This window comes from Hypomesus transpacificus, chromosome 3 (genome assembly GCF_021917145.1).
Source record: "Hypomesus transpacificus isolate Combined female chromosome 3, fHypTra1, whole genome shotgun sequence".
Taxonomy (NCBI): domain Eukaryota; kingdom Metazoa; phylum Chordata; class Actinopteri; order Osmeriformes; family Osmeridae; genus Hypomesus; species Hypomesus transpacificus.
In genome coordinates, this window is record NC_061062.1 from 9,294,117 (window position 1) to 9,317,225 (window position 23,109).

A 23,109-nucleotide genomic window follows, 5' to 3' on the forward strand; every position below is an offset into this window, starting at 1 on the left:
TCTCTGTTTCTATGTTTCGATTGCGTTGTTTAACTGTTGTGTTGTGTTGATTTGTGTGAGACTTGATTAGAACTTGATACATGATACATGTGGTAAGTAAAGGGTTGTGTAAGTTTGAATGTGTGTGAATGTGTACGTGTGTGTGTGTGTCTGAACCAATGTGCCATAACTCAAGAAGCCACTGAAGAGATCGTGCCATAAGCCAGATTTGCTCAGGACGCCATGGTCCAACAGATATTTGGATGCTGCCCACACCACCACCCCCCAGCCCCCTCCCCTTCCACACACACACACACACACAGACATGCACACAAAGACTTTTAGGAAGGCGGTCCAAATCCAAGTCAGCCTAGTAGGAGTCTCCTGGAACACACACACCAAAAGCATGCAGCACGCACACATGCACTCTCTAACCAACACGTACCCACACACACACACACACACACACACACACACACACACACACACACACACACACACAAGGTGCTTTCCCAGACTATGATGTAAGACTGGACCTCTCCACTGAGTAAGATGTATTACACTGCAGACTGACTCACAGCCATCCTTCACATCACAGGAAGAAATATGTCTCTTTTCCTTCATTTGTTCATCATTCCTCTTTTCTTTTGTGGTAAGCAGCCAAGCAGTCCGTTTATAAACATGTTTTAGTTATCAATCTGTAAGATTCAATAGAAATGTCAACACATGTTAGTGTAAACAACGACCAAGTCATCTTGAAATTACCCAAGAAGACTGTTTTGGTGTGTTTAACTTTCTAGCCTCTGAGCATCTTGCTAGACATCTTTAAACCCACACAGATAACATAGGTTTAAGGACAGGGAGACTATGTGTACTACATGCTCATTTGGACAGTAGTTACTGGGAGGAGGAGGAGGAGGAGGAGGAAGAGAGCAGGGAGGAAGAAGGAGGGAACAGCGGGTTTATGTCAATGCTAAAAATAATCATGGTTCTCCTCCAACCTACAGGTTGACATTATTATTACCTTGTAATTATAACAGACAGAGAGAATGAAAAACACAAAGAGAGAGAGAAAAGGGATGGGAAGAGGGGGTGAAGAAGAGAATACAATAAAGAGACAGGGAACGAGAGAGAGACAGAGAGAGAGAGAGAGAGAGAGAGAGAGAGAGAGAGAGAGAGAGAGAGAGAGAGAGAGAGAGAGAGAGAGAGAGAGAGACAGAGAGACAGAGAGAGAGAGAGATATTAGGCAGCCCTAAAGCAGCAAGCTTGCTTTCATGCAGCGGGGCCCTTTCAGGTTGAAGGGACATGAAGGTAAATCAGGGTTGAGGTGCTGTAGCTGGTTGTAGTGCTCTGGCAAGAGGGGTAGCAGAACGGAGAGAAGGAGAGAGGAGGGGGATCGGGAAGGAAGGAGCCAAGCTGGGTCGGTTGTGTTATGGTCAGGCTCCAGGTGTTTATACAGAGATGGCAGAAAGAGAAAGTGAGGAAGGGAGGGAGCTGGTGGGTAAGAGTGAGAGAGAGAGAGAGAGAGAGAGAGAGAGAGAGAGAGAGAGAGAGAGAGAGAGAGAGAGAGAGAGAGAGAGAGAGAGAGAGAGAGACAAAGAAGAGAGAGAGAGAGAAAAAGAAGAGAAGCTTGGTCTGCTTTGGTCCTGGAGAGCAGATCCAGACCAGATGAGGGTTGGAGCAGGGCATGGAGAAGGGGAAGGGGAGGAGAGCGGAGCAGAGGGGGGAAGGACAGAGGGCTAGAGGGATGAGGGGACATGTCTGTTCCAGAAGACCTTATAAGGTTTGGCTCTAGAGGTCCCAGAAGACACTAAAAGACTACAAATCCCAGTAACTAAACATAACTGAAAAGGTCACTTTCACCGCCCGTTTAGTCTTGCTAAGAACACTTTGAAAGCTAGACTTTAAACCCGTCTCCATCCTCCCTTTAATCCCTTTCATAGCTTCAAGGCCAAAGATTTCCCAATGAATCAGGGACAACCAAAAGCCAACACAACACCAGAGGCCCATTCACTATCCCTGTCCATTCTAGGGAGTGTGAATACCCCACTTTGCCCCTTTAACAAGCACCTGTAAAAGGTAATGGGCCGTACCAGACAGTCTCTTGTAGAGCCAGTCATTGTGCGGAGTCTCGGGTGATGCCTCAATCTCCAAAGGAGGGAGGGATTGGACTAATTACACAACCACCAGCTCCCATATTGGCCCTTGTTTAAACTGTTGTGCCTGATTCTACTGGGTTCGCCAGACATTATAATCAAAAACAAAACAGAATCAAGGAGAATTGCCATCTCTCTCTCTGTCTCACTCTCTCTTTGTCTCTCTTTTCCCCTCTGTCTCTCTGTTCCTATCTGTGTCTTTCTTCCTCTGAACAAATCAACCAACATCCTTTAGCACCTAGAAAATAAAGCCCCATCAAAAGCCCAATCAATTGAAATGCAGGGATGGAAGAAAACAGGGAGGGAGGGAGGGAGGGAGGGAGGGAGGGAGGGAGGGAGGGAGGGAGGGAGGGAGGGAGGGAGGGAGGGAGGGAGGGAGGGAGGGAGGGAGGGAGGGAGGGAGGGAGGGAGGGAGGGAGGGAGGGAGGGAGGGAGGGAGGGAGGGAAAAGAAAGACAAAGAGAGAGATCTATCCTCCAAATAAACTACCAGGCCTGCTATTATGGTATGTGTATGTGAGAGAGAGACCGTGTCTGGATAAGATTACACAGACATCTTAAGACATAAGCAGCTCCCACTACTTTAAACACAGCCCCCAAACAGACCAGCCAGGCAAACCAACCAGTCAACCAGCCAGCCTGTCACCCTGTCAGAACGCTTCCTTTTGGTCAAGGCTAACATTGCTTGCATTCACATGACTCTGAGCAAATCTTAAACAAAATAAAAACCTTCAAATATCCTCTCAATTTGATGAATAAGTCATTGATGGCAAGAGTTTGAAATGAAATATCTTATTCCTTATTTTATATTGGGCTGGTTGATACTAGTTGCGCCATGGATCATGTCTGAAGAGTAAGCAGAGCTTGGGCAGGTTTGTTAACAGGCACTGTTCTTGTTGGTCAACCGTAATCTTTCTCAGAGTTTTCCTGTGCAGTATATTATGCGGCACTGCTGCTAATTGAAGCTAGCATTTACATACAAAAACACATCCCCAAGACGCTACAAGCTAACCGTTCAACATGATAATCAGAATTAAGGGCGCGAGAATTGCCACACCTTCCTTCTTCGTTTTCCCAGGTGCAAAAAAAGACAAGAAAGAAAGAAAAAAGAAACAGAAAATTAAAGAGTGAAAAAACAAGCAGAGCAGAGGAGTGTAGCGGTGGAAAAAGTCTGTCAGAGACTGTAAACCAAGCAGAGAGGGGCAGTGGTGGGGGGTATGGCAGTCACACAGTACGGCTGTCTCTCCTTTAACTAGAACCAGGCTCGCTCCCATAACCAGTCCAATCTGTTTTCATTCGCTTGGGGAACAGAGTCTCAGTACACACACACACACACACAGACAGACATACTGTACGTACACATCTATGCATACGCACGCATGAGCACATGCAAACGCACACTGTCAGTGAGAGACAAGGATTCACTCGCTCACTCACTTACTGACTCACTTATTATTGTGATGTACTCACGTGACACATACTTTCACACACACACACACATTCATAAAGACACACACACACACACACACACACATGCACACCCCTTCCCCACACTCAGTAGAAGAGGGACTTCAAATATGTAACATACGGTCTCGTCTCTTAAAGGGACAGTGTATCACTTTCAACCTCTTCACACAAACAAACGCACAGACACACACTTAACTTCTCCACTCGAGTGAGTAAATGAAAGGACTGATTTAGTACAATGCACCTCCAGCTATTCTGCTCCCTTTCCCTGTACCTATCACAGGTGAAGTGTGCTTCACGTGGACTGCAGAAACCAAATCTCGTGTAGAGTACAGCACATATACACAAAGTGAGACACACAGACACACTCACTCACACGGGAAACATGCAGCGACACGCCTCTTGTCTCTTGCCTTACACACCACTACTATTAACCCAGGTGTGTGGAGCTCCAGCTTCGTATTTGAAACACAAGGTGTAGAGTAACAAGTGAAAAGGTGAAATGACAAAAAGGGGTGGCAAGTGGTTCCCTCGGCACGTTATCCTGCCAAACATGTGAGGGCCAAGGAGGGAGGGAAAGAAAGAGCAAGCGAAAGTGAGAGGTCGAGAATGGCAAGAGAGAAAAAGGGAGAGAGAAGGCGACACAACTCAACAGAGATGCCAATAAACAGAAAACGAGAGAAAATATAGGATACGGAATAGGCTGTGTGAGTACACTGCCTCTCAAATGTAGAGCCAAGAATCAGGACGACACGTGTCTATTTCGATCCTATCGACTTGACAAATGAGCCTAACCAGCTTCTGAATAATCTGTCTTTGGGGGTCCGTGGATGAGGCCTCCAGGGCCTCCTGGTGGAGCTTGTCCGTGAGGCCCCCAGAGAAGGGCAGCTGAGGTGGAGCTCAGCAGGCAGGTCTGTGAGTCACTGGATTCATTATAGGTCCATTTTGGGCGTGGTCTATACAGTACCCTAATGATCCCCAGCTGGCACCCTACTCCCCCTTACAAAAACAAGGAAACACTGGAAGAGACCATAAAACAGACTGGGTATTTAAAAACACAGGGCACTATAAAACAGCTCTGTGATGTGGTCTGTGTTGGGGCCTGGGATTATGTATGTGTCTGTGTGTGTGTGTGTGTGTGTGTTTTTACTAAATGTGTGTCTATAAGATAGATATGTCATATGCACTGGACCACTCTCTGTCTCTATCTCTCTTTCTGACTCTCTTTCTCCACAGAGTGGTATCCAGTTCCATCTGCAGCGAGCCCTACTGTCTATAGACAGTAATGATGGCCTCAACACCTGCTTTCAGCGCAGGGCTACTGTCTGGTGTGTAGAACCCCCTGACCTGGTCAGCCAGTCCTTTTTGTCCTGCATCCCTCATAAACTTTAACTAGGCCCATTTAGGTCAGGGATTTACAGCTGCATGTGCTGGGCGGTGTGTATGTGTGTCTCTACATCAACTTGCCAATGAACAATCATGCATGAAGGCATGTGTGTGTTTCATCTTGGCTTTCAGGTGGTAGGTGTGTGTGCAGTCATTTGTGTGTGTGTGTGTATGTGTTTGAGCATGTATATTGTATATCTGCATATGCATGTGTGTGTATGTCCTCCAGTAGACCAGCACTAGTACTCAGACAGGCTGGCTGACTTGCACAACAGAGAGCAGAATGCCCAATCATTCAACTTTCTCCAATTAGGACGGCCCGTTGGCCTGTGCACTGGCCGCACTCTGATTTGATTTCACATGGTACCTCTCACTTTCAAATTAGGCAGATGGCCAGCACTGTGCCGGCGGCCATGACGCATGGCACACTTTTGCCAACTAACAGCGGCCGCGGACCTTCGACAGGGAGACGAGCACTGGGGGGGATGATGGGCGGTGACTTCGACCAATCACGTTGTAGGCTGGCTCCGAAAACAAGAAGTGGGGACTATATGGGTGGCCTAAGCACGCTGCTGTTTGTAGCTGCTGAAAAGTATGGGGTTATCTCATATAATATTACGATTTGGCTGGGACAAAATATGACAAGTCCTCGGGTAATTAGGGGGGTGCGGGGCTGTTGGGCATGTAACAATACAAAACACTCCCCAACCTTCAATTTACTAGGAGGCATGCCTTTTATCTCCACACTACCTTCAGCTAGTGCAAGGTGTGTTCAAACTCCTTGCCACTGAGACAACAGGACTGCCAGTTTGTAGTAACATGCTTTCTCTCTCCCTCTCTCTCTCTCTCTCTCTCTCTCTCTCTCTCTCTCTCTCTCTCTCTCTCTCTCTCTCTCTCTCTCTCTCTCTCTCGCTGTCTCTCTCTCTCTCTCTTTCTCTCTCTGTTTATCCTCTCTCACACACACTCTTCCTCTGCATTTTGCCATCTTGGGTAAGCCCATGGATTCAGGTATGATTGAGCTACTGGGATGAGATAGAGGGATAGGAAAAGAGAGAGGGGGAGAGAGAGGGAGGGGAAAGAGAGAGAGAGACAGAGAAAGAGAGGGAGACAGGAAGAGGGCAGGGGAGGAGGGGTGGGGTGGGCATGTACGCGTTACTAATCAGAAAGATGTGTAGGGCAGCACTGAGTGGCAGCTTGTGGCTCTGTGCCAGTATTATTTACCAGTAAAAAACCCTCCTGCTAGCATACATAAATACTGTATGCCTTGCAAGCAGGCCATTTTAGTCAACCAACAGATACAAAGACTAGGAACAGAGCACATTAAAATACAACGATTGCAACGGCATAAATATCAAACAAAATGTTACCTGCTAAACAGATTTTTTTCTGGTTCTTGGGAAAAGAACTGAGATTCTTTCTCAGTGGGAGAATACACATTTCTTATTGATTTAAAAAAAAAACTTCTGTCCTCCAGCCTCCCTTTTTGTAATCTGTGATGCTGTGCAGAGAAATCAATAAAACTTCTGTAGCCAGCATCGTTTGTTTGTTTTCTCCCTCTAAGTGAATAATTTGCGGCTGTTTGCTGGGGCAGAGCGAGCTTTGATACGACTGGCTTCTGGTGTGAGGAAGCCTTCTGCGTGTGAACCTCGACAACCCCCCCCCGGCCCTCCATCCCATCCCCTCTCCTCGCCAACCCCCCCCCCCCCCCCCCCCCGCCTAATCCCAACTCTTGTTTTATGGCACTGTCTGCCTCCCAAAGTGGAGACATGCAAGCGTCGAAGTCAGTGGCATTGTCCAGTTGCTCTGTGTGGCGGGGACGAAAGAGAGAGCATTAAACATGGGGACCTGTGTGCGTGACCACAGCCAACATGGCTGGCACACGAGGGGAAGGAGGTTTGGATGGATGTGAGCTTCGTCTCTTAAAGAGGGTTAAGGTGAGCCTTCATGTGCAGCTCCTTGCTGACTCTATGGTGCACATGGGAAGGAAGAGGGTTAAAAGTACCCTAACAAAGTCTTAGCTCTAACCTCCACCAGACCCAGCCACCAATCCCACTCCCTACAAGGTCAGTATGGTCTGTAATAGGACACATTCCCCCGACTCAACAGATGGGTGCAATTCCTGCTAAAGGTCTGATTACAGGCCTCCCATAAACAGGCATTTCCTCTATACATACAAGGGAGAAGGCAAGAGGGGGGGGGGAGAGAGAGAGAGGAGACCGAGTATAAATATCGATACTACAGGCCTCATGGGACCACAGAGACTGGCCAGGCGTGTGTGTGTGTGTGTGTGTGTGTGTGTGTGTGTGTGTGTGTGTGTGTGTGTGTGTGTGTGTGTGTGTGTGTGTGTGTGTGTGTGTCTGTGTGTGCACGTGTGTGTGTGTGTGTGTGTGTGTGTGTGTGTGTACAAACAGCCGATAGCATGTGAAATTGGGCAAACTTAAGCCCCCTTAAACAAGGGAATCAACATGGCACACAAACAGACACACACAAGTACAACCATGCGGACACACATAGATACACAAACATGCACACACGCACGTACACACATACATGCTCACATAAAAGTGACAGAGCTGTGGGTAATGAGCCCTTGCAATGACAGTACACCAGACGCAGAAAAAACCCTTTGCCTCCCCACCTTCTCCATGGACACAAAAAGCCCCCTCGGTTCCTTGTAATTGAGGTTTAAATCCTTTTCTAACATCCCTCCATCCCTCCATCCACCAGGCACCAGCAAACATGCGTTCCTGCGACACAGGGCCCCTAATCCCCCCTAGTTTAACAGAGTGAGAAATTAGCTTTTGTTAAGTGGTGATTTCTTCACGACTAAACGCCAACAGCCCATTGTGGAAGATACTCCAGGTTGGAGTGGCCTCATTACTCCGGGACTGGGGTTTAAACTGGGAGAGGTGGGCTAATTCCCCGGGAACGCTGCGTGTTTGGGAACGTGGTTCCGACCCAGGAGAGGCGGCGGGCAGCCAGCCGATCAGAGTGGGGCCCTGGAACCAACGCTAATCCCTTCCTGTCACATGTCCACCAAGCGATGTGCAGCAAGGAACGGCGTCCATTGTGCCATGCCGTGCCGACAACGTTTCCTTTTTTTTCTCTCTCTCTCTTTTTTCTCTCTCGTCCAAAGAAGCTTTGCGCCGTAAACGTGTCCCCTCGCCTCAGCCGAGTCCTGCTTAGGCAGAAGCCTGAGGGGTTTATCTCCTGTATTACCTCCACTCACAGCTCCACCTGAAAGTGTGTGTGTCTGCGTGCATGTGCGCTTGTGCTCGTGTATGTTCTCCCATCACTGCCCGAGCATGTGTGCCTCCCACCCGTACACCTTACACCCACCCATCACCACCACCACCACTTTACAAATTTAAATCTTCGACGAGACACTACTTGTGAAATCAAACAGTGTCAGGTGAATCCCCCACCTTAGCCGTGGCAGAGAGATAGGAGGACAGGAAGGGGCTTGACTCTTGAACATTGCCATGGCTTCTGTCTCTCACTGCTCCTGAGTAAGAGAGTGCTCTGTCAGGCTGAGGAGAGAAAATTAGTTCTGAGGAAAATCTATTTTCAACAACAAAGAGAAAGAATCTGTGACTGGTTTCAATTTTCATTCGAATTGTGAAGGTGCCTATAAAAAAAAAAGAGTAATTCCGGAGGACTTAGTTACATAGTTCGAAAGCTCTCTGTCAGCACACCAATCCAAACAATTAAGGGGGAGGACTCTTAAGTGCAGGGGGAAAGAGCTAGCCAGCAGCATGTGCAAACCATTTTTGCGCTGGCGGTTGCATCCAAATTAGTGTCAAGTTTATTCCCGCAGTGGAAGGAAAATACCAAAAATCGACAGCACCACGAAGCACCTTGCGCGGTGTCAGCTCCTCAATGTGCACTCAACATAAAAAAAAACATTAAAAACTTGGTTTATTCCAAGCTTTAACACTCAGGTGTTTACGGTCGCACGCCTGTGGGGGCCAACCAAACACTTTCACAGAGATTCTACGTCTCACTGAGGCTGTGGAGGTAGTGGGGATTTCAGCAGCAAGAGTCTTGCTCTTAGCAAAACATTGGCAAGGGAAAACCACCTTGGTTTTCTTTTGTGAAAGTCATCAGCTTCTGACCTCAGAGAACAAAAAGAAAGAGAGAGGGTCTGTCAGCAAGAATGTCATGTACCCTCAACTGGGCCTAGTTTATTTACTCCTGTCACTTATTCTTCTCTTTCTTGCACACATTCAGTTTACACATACTTGTGTATATCTTAACACAGTGGCACACATACATATACACACACACACACACACCCTACAGTGACATTCACAAAAGGAACACAAAGAGGTACAGCCTTTCCTCGAGGGTATTGGGATATAATAACATCAGTTAGCGTTTTAAAATGTATACGGATGTATCCTTCTATTGGTTTGCATGTGTCTATTGTTATCTTCAAAAAGCTCTCTGTGTGTTTTCTTACTTCTCTGTCTCACTCTACCAACACCTGTTCATCAATGAAAGAGCACAGCAAACATCCCTTTATCAATTTATCTCACCTTTAAAATGTATTTTAAGGCCTAAAAAATCTATCGCCATTTCATAAAAGCAATGTGTCAAATTATCTACCGAGGCCTATAATTTGTAAAATTAAGTTTCCCTCTGCACAATTATCTGTGCTCCTGTGACAACGCAACTTGAGCGAAGACCTTTTAAAATCTGAGCCCATCTCGTAAGGCCCTGCCAGAGCTGTCAAGCACAGGCCGATGCGCTGCCTAGCTCTCCCGTGCTGCGCGTCTGTCTGCCTCTAGAATATCTTTGTTTTGGCCCGAGCCCCAGACTCTCCACGCTGGTAGACTCTCTGGGTTTCATTCTGTCGTTACGTTCAAATGAGCTAGGAGACCACCAGTTTCTTCTCTCCAAAAAGAAAACACACACACACGCTCTTCTCTTTTCCACACTAGTTTCCTTTCATTCTTTTTCAGCAGGCTCTTGGTTTTGCTAGCTTTTGTGCATCCCGGAGAATCACACATGTCCGATCACACACACACACACACACGCTCTTACTGCTGTGTGAAGCTTCTGCCAAAACCACTAGTGAAAGGCCAAAATTCCATGAGCAAATGCTCAAGCTCCGAAGGCCAATGAACAAAAACTTTCAGCTGAGCTTTGGGGTCTGACATGTAGCACTGCTTCTACAAACCAATCTTATAGCCCCTGTGGAGCATTTAAATGGGTTTCGTCTTGAGGGAAAAGCTTAAAATAAAACAAGAAGCGCTTAAAAATCAACATTTGCTGAACACCGCCTGGATAAAAGGATGGTGGTTTTTATGGAGCTATTACCACAGGAGTGTAAAAAACAAAGGATCTAGCACACGTTGATGTCACCGGTGATGCTGGAATGAGAGTTAAATTATCCAGAATGCACTCATTGGTGACGGTCAGATCAAAACAAATTAAATCCCTTTAAGCTGTAACTATTGACCCGAGACCAACAAAAAAAAACAATAGAGCTAAAATATACATTTAAGAACAAATTGTTAGAAACAGGGTGATAGGTGGATAAAATCATATCTTGAAGAGGACACATTTTAGTTGGCGTCATTCAATATATGATACACAACAATACACAATCAGGCCTGCTCACCATATTGGCCTGAAAAATAAGTGGGTTTTGTTTGAAACAAAGAACCAAGAGGTAAACAATAGATTTGAAACGGCTGTCTGAGAGCAAGAGTATTTTCGTCTGGCTTCTGTGTATTGTTCTGTTCGAAGGGATTCCTTCGGAAAAGCTCTGCTTTTCTCTCTAGCAGCAATTAGAGGAGATTTGGGAGAATGATGTGCAGAGTAGCAACAAGAGGAGGAAAATAAGCCTGCCGCAAGATACACAAATATGCTAGCGTCTCTGTCTCGCAGTAACACCCTTCCATGCTCACCCCCCCCCTTCTCTTCCACATCCTCTCTTCATTTCAGCCCCGCTATCCTTCTGACCCCCCTACTTCCTAACACACACACACACAAACGCACGAATATGCACAAGCACACGCCTCCTCCACCAATCACATCACTGACGCCAGGACATCAATTCTCGCAAGTCGCCGAAAATTACCATGCATGAATGCAAAAAAGCCTGATCAGGAGTAATTAACACGGCTTCATATGCAAATTTTATTAATGCAGAACTACAAAGTCATTATGCAAATGAAACCTTCGTCAAGCCTCTTGACAAATATTCAGAGCTCCAGCCAGGGAGCAGGTTTTGCTCTCCCTCTCTCTCTCTCTCTCTCTCTCTCTCACTCTCTCTCTCCCTCTCTCTCCCTCTCTCTCTCTCTCTCACTCTCTCTCTCTCTCTCTTTACCTCTTTACCTCTCCTTTCCGCCCTACCTCTCCCTCCCTTCCTCCCTCTTTCTCTCTCTTGCTCTTCCTCCCTCCCTACCCATCTCACCCACTCTCTGTCTCCCTCTTTTCTCTCCTTGGCTCACCCCCCCCCCCCCCTCTCTCTCTCTCTCTCTCTCTCTCTCGGCCCCTCTCTTTTTCTTTGCCTTATTTTTTATGGCATAGCGGAGAGAATGTATGACAAGTCTGTTAAGTTATTTTAGACTTGAGGGATGGCAGTGTTTTACGGGGTTTGGCGGATTAGCATTGGATAGCGCTGATGGCTAAGAGTGTGTATGTATGTGTGTGTACGTGTGTGTGATTAGAGAGCTGGCTGAGGCTAATGGCTGTTTGGCTGTTTGGCTCTGGAGCGAGGTAATGAACCTGTGATTCAGAGGGGAAGACGAGAGGATGGAGAGATGGAAGGGAGGGAGGGAGGGGGGCGAGAGAGAATGTATGAATATGCATGAGACTTGCTGGCTTTGATGATTAAAGAAAATTTTAATATTTAAATGAGTGCATGCAAAGTGATTAACTCGGGGAAGAGGCAACGAGGCAAAAATCGCAAAAAGGATTTTGAAGATGCTAAGAAGTACATAAGATGCAGCTTTCCCTTTGCATGCTGTATTAATGACTAAAACGGTTTCTCTTTCTTTTCCTCTCCTCTCTCTCCCTCTCTCCCTCCCCAGTCTTTCTCACTGTGTTTCCTCCAAGGCTATTTTTCCTCAGCTTTCTTCTCCCCGGTGTCTGGACTCAGTCCAGGGGGTAGAATGAGGGGTCCATCTTAAACTAGGTGTAAAGGTACACTTTCCCAGATTAGGAAGCAGTCGATGAAGAAGGGGGGGGGGGGGGGTCATCAAATAAGTCTCATGCGTTGGTGTGAACTCTTTAAGGCCATCTAATTGCTAGAGCAGCAAGTCTCTATGCACACACATACCAAACACACACACATGGTCCACGGAGTAAGTAACTACTGTGAACTACCAGTTCACTTGGTAAATGTCAACTTAATTATTGAGATCAATAAGAAAAATGGCAAATACCGGACGTGTGTCTCTGTACGTGAAAATGTGTTAGTTTGATGTTTGTTTGCACATTTTTGTATCCACAAGCATTCCAACTAGGAAGTTCAACTCCTCAATACCTTAAATATGTATCATGTCTTTGCACACACACACTAACACACAGGCAGACACACTTGCCTATCCATGTGCATTAGAAGTAAAAAATACCTCTCTCATCAGAACATTCCCAACAGCATTAGAAAAGTCAGAAGGAAGAGAGGAGGAGGAGAGAGCGAGAAAAGGGCCGAGAGAGAGATAAGAACAGAGAGCAAACTGAAACAGTGTGTTTGTGTATGCACACATACTTGTTTGCGCATGAACAGAGATGAGGGGGGGGGGGGGGAGAGGGAAGGAGACAAAAGTGAGCAATTACCACTTCAGAAAGCGTCCGCTTGGTTCCAGCCTCTCCTGGTGTTATTGGAACAACAGAACAACAAGAGCACCAGTCAAGGGTGGAGAGCATGTTCAATCAAACTGACATTGACTAGACCTCACATAGCAATCTCCAGATATTAACTGATGCTGGCATGGTCCAACTCGAGCTATATCATAACCCTGGTCATAGCTACACCTTTGTGCATTTTAGGTTTGGCATTTGGATGATCTTTGATGCACAAACACATGGTCAGTGTTTTTGTAACTTATTTTCACGATCTTACTGCCAGTCCTGTGCTATTGATTATTAAAGAAGTGTACAGGTGTCTCTGTGAGTGTGCATGTGTTAGTGTGCATCTGCGTGTGTGTCTGTGAGTTTTTATGTGCGTGAGTCTGTTCTCCTGTTTAAGTGTAAAATGTCTGGATTGAGACATGCTTCCTTGATGACAATTTCCTCTAACTTCTGAGAGGTGTGTGTGAGTGTGAGTGTGCGTGTGTCTATATCCTCAAGGCAAAAAGGACATTTGATATTATCGAGACAGAGAGAGAGAGAGAGAGAGAGAGATAGGGGGGACGAGATAGATAGGGAGAGAGACCGAGTTGTGTGGAAGAAAGAACAAGAAGCATGAATAATAAGGTAAAAACATCCCTCACATCAGCAGTGCATGAGCCTGGCACGCTGGCATGCTGTCAGACAGCTGGCACGGGGGAAGACATTCTGACGAAACACCATTCTCTGGGCACAGTGTCAGACATAGGGAGGCGGATAGCTGAGTTGAACAGGAAGTCAAATTGGCATGCCTGTGTGTGCGTGTGTGTGTGTATCCAACAAATGTGTGACAATGTATGTGTCTGTCTCTATGTGTATCTGTCTGCGTAGGTACACATGTGTATGTGTGCGTATCTGTATAAAGGCGAGCGCGCGTGTGTGTCCTGGTAGTCGCTGCACGCCTTGTAAGGTGCTCCTCAGAGACAGAGTGTGGCAGTCAGTCGGGAGAGAAGCAGTGGTGTTTGAAGTAAATATCTTTATAAATATAGCAGTGAGTCTCATGAAATATTCAGGGGGTTCTGGTGAGACCTAGGTCAGATATGACTCTTCCCCTCTCTCTCTCTCTCTCTCTCTCTCTCTCTCTCTCTCTCTCTCTCGCTCTACCTCTCTCTCTCTCTCTCTTTCTCTCTCTCTCTCTCTCTCTCTCTTTCTCTTCTCACGTTGCACACCTGTTAGCAGTGTAAACCGTGGCAGACTTAAAGATGGATATAAGAGGGGGACAGGAAGATAGTAGGAGCGACGAACAGAAGGAGAGCGTCGATGGGTTAGGAGAGGAAGAGCAGGCTAAAGGGTACAAGTCACATCCAGGAAATCAAATGGACAGAATCAAGGACAAAACAAACAGGACTTTCAATTGTAATTTCTGCAATTTCAATTGTATAATACAAAAGACGCTACAAATTCCAAAGCCACGATCCCTGAAGACGGTATTTCCTCTCCTCATTCAGCGGCATCAAGACTCCTCAGCTCTCCCTTCACCTCCACAACATTGAGCTTCGCTACTTTACATTCCAAAATTGAATTACTTGTTTGCATCAAAAGAGGCTCAACCTTGTGTTGTCTTTATTATTCCAACTATTCAACTGAACCGGTGCCCTGAGTATAAAACACGCAAGCACACGCGTGTGGCCATCAGCGACACACAATACACATCATGTTAAAAAGGTGCTTTCAATCACCTTCGAAAAGGGTTTCTGCGTTTCCATTTTGATCATATGTGTATGTTTTTCATTCTTTCTCTCTCATCCTCTCCAGGCCTGTTCAAGTGGACTGGCGTAAAATATCTAAATTAAAACCCTGGTTGACAAGTGTTTAAGAGGTGCAAACCACCATATCAGTAACTGTTAAAGCTCTTTGTGTGCAGGGTCCCTCTTTCTCTCTCTCCATGTCTGTCTATGTCTCTCTCTCTTTCTATCTCCTTGTTGATTTCTTCCGCCCAGCCTGAACCTCTCTCTCAGCATGGACGCATATGAAAACCACTTCCTCTCCTATCTACGACAACCACACAGGCCTCCAATCAATTAGCAATTAGTAAGCTGTACTCAGAAACATTTTCAGGATGCTCTTGATGTTATTCAGTCCATGAAGGTATGACCAAAGACAATTACTTTTCTCCTCCTCCTTATATGTTGATTGGTTCAAGATTGAATATCTCTCGACAATCTAATTGGTCTAAAATCTGGGAAGATGTTTTAGATCCCCCACAACTTCAGTGTGTGCAATACAGTGAATATTTGATTTAATTAAGGCTTATTAAACATAATTGCATTTCACCGAAACTTAAGACGGCTCCAGATAGCGACGTGAAAAACATTTGAACTCCAATCTCAAGTGGTTCCTCTTCAATAGCGGGGGTAGATAACGTTGACTTCCCTTGCCATGCTTAGGGAGAGGGAGGGAAGGAGGGAAGGTTTTTGTCTATGAAAGAGTATGTGGTAGAAGGTATAAAGGCATGAACTTTCTCTGCACAGTACATACTCTCTTTCTGAGTCTATCCAATACACCTATAGATCAAAGAACTATAATTATTTTTTCATATAAAAAGCTTCAAGGAGAAGAGTTACAGTATGCTTCCACCTCAAGTGATCTAGAAAAATTGAAGAAATAAGAGAAGGAGAAAGAAAAAGAAGAGTATAAGGAGGAAAGAGTGTTGGAAAGGCCTTCTCTGCCATGTGGTCTACAGTAAATCCATGTCTGATGTTTATCTCCAGCACTGGTAAGAGGAGAGGAGATACGGGAAGGCAAGGCCGACTTAAAGGTGGATGTGCTGACAACAGAGAGCTGAGTCCGATAAACAAGTTGCCTGTCTGCCTGTCAGTCTATTCTACTGATTTATAGCCACCCCCACCCCAGCCCCCAAAATGCATTTGGGTAAAACAAAGGTTTTCAGAATATGTAACACAATTCTTATCACTTTTCCAAAAACGGCACCTATCATGTGACAGGAAGTAAGTGTTGAGGCCAGCCCCTTCCCTTGTCAATCAGCTGGAAGGTTCTGAGTCAGTGATGTGGTGGGAATTGGCGTATGAACAAAGCATCAGTGGACTTCTGACTGCCAGCCCGGGCGGCGTGTCCGGGGTCAGATGGAGAGAGGCAACTGACAAAACTGGTGTTTGATTTGAGACACTAAACAATGTAGGTGCCACCGCCCCCTCAGCCCTGTAAGGTGATAATGTTGTTCCTCCAATCTGATTTTTTTGTGATTTTGTGAACGCTGAAAAACATCTTTCCCTCTCTCTCAGTCTTTCACATTTTTTTTTTCCCTCACTAGAGGCTGACAGATGGATATATTGAGGAGAAAAAAAAAAAAAAGAGAAATTCATGAAAAATGATCAGTGCTTTGGAGAGCACCGATCATTCTAAGACTGGCTCGGTGCGAGAGAGTGTGAGTTTGATGTGTGTTGGTGGATGTACTGTTTGTGTGTGTCTGTGTGTGTGTGTGCGTCTGTGTGTACCTTATTTTTTTCCATTTTCCATTTCATGTGGGGAACAAATGGAAGTGGAAAGGTTTAGCATAAAAGAATACTTTAACCTGCTGGGAGGCAATTACAGAGCGTTGTCGGCTACGCGGGCGCTGGCGTTTTAGCCCGGTGCACAAGCTGACATTCAGGCTTCTTAATCACTTTCTGAGGACGCCTCCTTCTCAGTATTTCCTTGCCTTGACACCAGATTATTTCTACTTCTCCCTTCCGCTCTTTCTCTGTTTTTCCCATTCAGTCTTCCTTGATCTCACTAAAGACTAATGAAATAATTTACCTAATGAAAACTTAACTCAGAGAAAACAGCCAAAAATGGTTTTCAAAGGCAAAGTCATATTTCAATGTACTTTTTTTTATTATTTATCTAGAGGTGGCAAGAGAACATGCTCAAAATAAAATGTGAGCTTAACCAAAAATAAGAACATTTGATTCTTTTTTTTTAGAAGAATTTTGTGCTTTTTGGAACATAATTTAAGTGGAAAATTGTAAAATACTGAGGGTTAATTTGAAAACATAAAATGCTATTACTGTAATATAGTTTATTGTTGGTGCAGTACACATCCAATTGAACCGCCATTATGTTTTGGCTTTTAATGTGAGAATTATTTCTTAGTATGTTATTAAGAAATATTGTGCAATTTCACTTTCAGACTTAACCACAGCTAATACCAGACATCGAGTTATTCTCACAAAGTGCAAACAATAAGATCTAGATTATGTTAATAAAAAAGCTTTTTTGTAAACAAAATGCATACACATATACATAATGTGTCTCATTAATATGACCTCAAATTAACAATACCAATCAATTAGTGCACATGCGTGAGCATATTTCTGAATACTGCAGCAGCTGTGTCATATCATTAAGTAGTGGCCTATTTGTGTCCTTTCTATATTTCTTCCCCCTTTGAGAATATATGTGTCAAATAAGTGTCAAATGAAAACACTATGAAGCTTAAGCTTTTTTTGGAGCAAACATTGTAACAATCCTCCAATAACAACACTGAATATGTATTTGCTGTGAGTCAAAAACATATTTGTCATGACATTTCCCACAGAGCGGTTAGAAAGTTCTATCTTGGCCAGAAGAGAATGGGTCAGGACAGGCCTCAGAGGTGTAAGATAGAGTAGCATGGTTGTAAAATATTGATGAATTCCCCTCCCCCCAAACAGTAGTTTACAGCTTGGGCAAAACCACAGAACAGCACACTTAGGAGCTAGCTACTCAGTAGCTACATGCTAATACACTCAGAAGTAGATGTACTAGTCCACTCAGAAGATGTAAAGACACATTAACAGGTACAGATAGTAATACACTTAGTGCTGCCCCACTACACATACTGTAGTGTGGGCAATGTGTTGGTACTATTCAAGTATGTTGTATTGTGAATGTCAATGTGTCTCTGACTTGATCTGCAATGAAAGTGTGCGTGTCACTTCCAATGGCTGTCTAAACAAGAAAGTAACAAATATGTGATTGGATGATGGGTAATTGTATCCCTTCCTTTTATCAGGAACATTTAAACTCTTGAAGTGTAACGCCAGCTTTGGATAATTGACCTCTGGTGCCGCAAGTTAGCTTCATAAATAACTATTTCAGACCCGACTAGGAACAAAAAACAAGGACAAAAACTGTGTCGTAAGCCTCTTCCTGCTCCCACCTCCCCTGGTGATCGTCCATGCCGGAATATTATTTTATGAGCCCCATTTCACTGAGTTCCCTCCGGGTTCTATGCGAAGGACTTGATGGGCGCTGTTTTGAAAGATAACTACTCAAGCTCTTCTTCCCTGCCTGCAGCTGGTCTCAAACTAAACTACCTCTTTACCCCACAGAATAGGAAACTAGACTCTTTTTAATCCCTTTTCTGCACCCCCCCCTCCTTTTTTTCTTTGCCTATTTGAATTTTAATGAGCTTTTCACCTTTTTAAGCAGCTGGGCTTAGTCTGGATTTCTCACTGAAAGTCAGGGCGAGTCTCTCCCTCTCTCTTTTTGTCACATTTGAAGCAGTTTGTTTCAACCAGCCAGTCCTGGGGGGGGGGGGGGGGGGGGTAGAGGCCCTGAGTGGGTAATGTGTAGTTCCTTCTGCCACCATGCCCCCCCCCCTCCCTTCCCTCACTGTCTCCCCCATACCCACCCATACACACACACACACCACTGAAAAACGGCCCCTCTGTATTCACACCCTCTCCCACCTCCCTCTCTCGCCTCTCTGTCTGTTCGTCTCTGGGTAAAGTACACCATGACAATCTCTCCAGGAAGCCCTCTCAGTCTACCAGAGAGGTAAATGAGCATGTGTGTGAGGGAGGGAGTCAGCAAGGTGCTGTTGTTGTGTGTTTGTGTGTGTGTGTGCGCACATGTAATAGGCTGAGTAGACAAGGAGAGGGGAAGGATTCATCTCTATTTTGTGTCCTTGTGTGTTACTGAGAACGCGTTTGCATTTTTCCCCAGTGCTGTGTATGGCCCAGACAGAACGGAAGACTTACAGAGAGAGAACCAGGAAGTGACAGCCTATGACACAACCAATGCCAAATCATCCCAGATCATATTTACTTTCAAAACCCTTCTACCTCCCTCTCCCCAAGACACGTGTTTGTGTCAAGCTACGCCCTATTCGACAATCCCAATACTGATTCTATGGAGCGTTTGTATCCGTGTGACCCTTACCTGCTGGAAGGTTCTCTTGCTTCGGGCAAATTCCTTTGCTGGGCGTCCTCCTCCCCACTCTCTCTCTTCCCTCCTCGTCCTCCTCCGGTGTCACCTGGATTCCGATTTCCACCGGTTCGACCACTTTGCGAAGCTCGCCGATGCCGTTGCGTTGGTGGTGGGGATGATGATGGTGATTCTGGCTCAGGTGATGCGTCTGGCGATGGTTGGGCGCAGAGGCCAGGCTGCCGTTCCCTCCACCGCCCCCTCCCCCTCTGAGGTCGGTCATCTTCTCGTAGCAGCCAGAGGGCGCCAGGCCGTGGCACTGCTTCTTCTTGTGCTCAATGAAGAGCAGGATGTCGCCCAGCGGGAAGTTGGTCTGGCACTGTCCGCAGGTCAAGAGGTCGTGGTCGCCGCGTAGCTCGGCCGGCAGGCCGTCCACCAGGCTGGGGTCGAGGGGGTGGGGCAGGCCCAGCGCCAGGGCTTGGGCCTGTGGAAGGGAGAGAGCGTGGGAGAGAGGAAGGGCCTCGGAGAGGATGGCGCCACCGTCCACATGGTCAGTCTCTGCTGCGAGACGGAGGAGAGAGAGAGAGAGAGAGAGAGAGAGAGAGAGAGAGAGAGAGAGAGAGAGAGAGAGAGAGAGAGAGAGAGAGAGAGAGAGCAGGAGGGAAGGGGAAAAAGAGAAAGTATTATTAAAGTTGCATGCTGAAAGTGTATTTCAGGTGGTGATATCTAAATAGGAGTCTGCTTATAACCTCTTTGTGTACTAATTCTCTCAACATTACAAGGTGGGGGCTAAAGGAGCTCATCTTTCAGGCAGGTTCTGTACTTGTATAAAGATCCAGTAGGTCTTGCTTCACAGTGGAACAGAGAACTCCTGGGTAAAGACTCGCTTGTTTTGCTGAGGAGACAGTTATTTTCAGTTTCCCCTGATTGCCACGACGACCACACACCTGGCATAGCCTTCTCGGTGTGTGTGTGTCTCTCTTGCTCACACACACACACACACTCAGGCGAGTGGCGGACATTTTGATAAATCTGCATGTGTGGGGCTGGGAGCAAGCAGAAAAGTCACAGCGCTATAAATATGCAGCCTAGAGCTGGAGACAGAGGGATGGAGGGAACAAAAAAAAGAAATGAACGAAAAGAGATGAAAAAATCTAGTCACACAAAGTAAAAAGAAAGACAAAAAGAGAAAGGAATAAAAGAAAAGAGGAGGGAGGGAGGGAGGGGTCGAGGATAGAGAAATAGACAGAGAGAACAGTCAGGAGGCGGAGGAGGGGAGGATGAATGAGAGGGATTGCAAGAGGAGAGGTGTTTGCACGGCCGCCAAAGCATGAAGCTATGCAGAAGTGCAGGTCGATTCCATCACCCACATACACAGAACCTCAAGAGTTGTTCTTTGTCACACACACTCTAACCCCCTCTCCGTTCTCCTGTCTCTAGACACTCTTTGTCTCATTACACTGAACATCTCCATTCCCCCCCTCCCCCCATACCCTTCATTTTTAAGTCACATTTGAACACTTCTCTAACATAACGTTTCGAATGTCCGGGTGCCATCACCACACTGCGTAAATGCCAGGTGAGGGTTAACGAGAAGCACACTCATTAAAAAAGGCAGGGAAAACCCGCCTGGGACAGGCCAGTGTACAGTACACCCACCTCTTCAACCAGAGCAGACACACAATCACACCTTCTCACAAATCATACAATTACCCCTTGAGCTGACAGTTTACACACACACACGCACGTACACATACACACACCCTCGCTTCTCTCCACACTTACTTCCTCACACACACCCCTCCCCGCCGCTGAACTGTTAGAGATGAAATAAACTACTTTTTTCTGACGGACAGTTTTCTCACAGGGCGCCATTTCCTGCGTGTGTTGTACTGCGACCCTCCTGACCTCGACTCGCCGTAGCGCATGTCTCCACCCTGCACCGAGCACTAACCTCAGCCGCAGCTGTTAGAGCCTCGTTCTGAGCAGCCCTGAGCGAGTATGAGAGTGTGTGTGTGTGTGCTCGCCTGAGTGAGCCTGTGTGTATGTCAATGCGTTTGATTGTGGCAGGCTGTGTGTGTGTGTGTGGGGGGGGGGGGGGGGTGTGCGTGCGTATGTGTCCTACTGTATTCGACCGCTCTCTGGTTCAGGTTTAAGCGTGCAGAGAGTTCTGTTTGTAGATGCGTGAGGCCAAACATAAACTGTGATGCTATCGCAGGAACTATGGGTAAGATGTTATCCACACACACCAGCGGCAGAAGGCGGGTAGAGGAAGAGAGGGAGGGAGTGAGGGAGGGGCAGGGTGAGCACCAAGGTAGAGAGAGAGAGTAAGGGAAGAAAGAGGGTGTTTTGGTGCCATACTGTAGTCATCCCCACGACGATGATACTTGACAAACACAGAGTGAGAAACCCCTTGTCAGAAACAGAAGGGTGGAGTCCTGGAAGTAGGATTACCAGACCAGGGGGAAACACAGGGAGGCAGAAGAATCAGAGGCAAAGCTAGGCAGCGTCGGAGTCAGTAGAACAGAGCTCCAAGAGAGCCTGGGAGCCCCTGGCAGTGTGCTCAGGTAGCCCTGTTTACATCTCCCCCAGGACTCGCTCTCCTCTCCACTAATTTTAGATGATGGATCACCACCAAGCTGGCCACCCTTCTGCCATTTGTCCACGCTCCAAATTATAAATGCAGACAGATTTGTAATGTCAAGCTGCAGCGGCAGGCTCCAGATGCAGGAGTCCACCTTTGGCATCCATGTTGATTTTTGGCACAGGTTCATTTTCTCACCGTCGGCATTGCCTGTTCGATTTGCTTGTCGACGCTAACGCTGTTAAAGGGAGAAAGTACATTTCCTCTCATCTGCTTCTTAAGGGCTTTCTTAAATGGCAACTGAAAATGAAAAGACGGCTGACAATCGTGTCGCGTTGTGTGGAGGCAGTTTGTGTTTCATCCACGACAGATGATTTGACGTAGGTGAGAGGATCTCATGTGGCGTTTGAGGAGGGGCGGTCATCGTTGGTCTATCATGCCGGCATCTGCTCTACGTGTGCAGGACATCGCTTTGTACATGTAACCACTGTGTTGGGTTATAAGACAAGGGGGGGGGTAACATCAGCTGGCCAGTCTGTGTGTGTTTGCATGCCATGACGTGTGTGTGTGTGTGGGGGGGGGGGGTGTAGGCCTGCGTGAGTGTTTGCATGTGTTCATGTTTCTGTGTGTGTGTGTGTGTGTGTGTGTGTGTGCGTGCACATGTATGCCATGGCCTGATCCTAACGACCCCCACACACAGATAGGCAGAGAGCCTAGGAGCCCTGCAGGCAGGACTGGGCCATCTGTGCATCAAATTAGGCTGCAGAGGTTCACGTATGTAAATGAACAGGCCACAGAGATCAGCATACAACAACTCGCTCAAAACAATACTGGAAGAAGACTCTTTGTGTGACCTAGAAAGATGACCATTCCAAGCCGGCTCACCATATGGAATATAAGCAGCTTAGAATGTCTCCACAGCTCCGAAAATATGTTAATTATTATCTTAATTAAGGGAGATTAATGTGAAATCCAAAGTAGAGGAAATACTGACGAATGCAAAATGTATTTCCTCAAAGATGTCTTATTTTATCACATCACTGAATGTAAGTATAGTATGGCTCTGTTTGACAATCTGAGAGATAGGTTGTTCACTCTAACTCATTTTCTTTAAGAGAGCTTCTGAAGCCTGCCAGAACAGCTCAATCCAAGAACGCATTTCTAGGCCAAACTAAATCAGACGAGATGGGACTAGTCTAGACTAGACTGGGGCTGTAAGTCAACAAAATCAGTAGTATTCAAAACATGAACGGACGTACACCTTAACTAAGAAGAAGGCAAATTGCCCATTTGTCTTTTCAAAAATATTGTTAAGTTCAACAAGCCAGTACAGGTAGCCATTGGTGGGTGAACACACACACACATACATACATACATACACAAACAAACATTTCTAAGACCCTTTCTGTACCACCCTCGATAACAACACTGTCTCCTAGGTAACAATCCGACTCATTCCCATTGATCATTCATCAAATACTACATCTAATTTCAGGAAAAAATGTCAAATGGCATTCTTCTTTGTCCAGCACACACCCAAAAAGGGAGGGGGGGGGGCTGGACAGGGA

The 23,109-nt window shown here is 46.2% G+C and overlaps 1 protein-coding gene across 3 annotated transcripts in view; it reads right to left on the reverse strand.

Annotated features, from left to right (window-relative positions):
* Positions 1-23,109, reverse strand: part of bcl11ba (BAF chromatin remodeling complex subunit BCL11B a) — a 50,100-nt gene that overhangs the window by 16,882 nt on the left and 10,109 nt on the right. For 2 of the 3 annotated variants that reach the window (XM_047018471.1, XM_047018473.1), the window contains exon 2: positions 18,973-19,518. In XM_047018471.1, coding sequence (XP_046874427.1) covers positions 18,973-19,518 — 546 coding nt within the window. The remainder of the gene's footprint in view (positions 1-18,972; positions 19,519-23,109) is intronic. The other variant, XM_047018472.1, reaches the window with a different exon arrangement.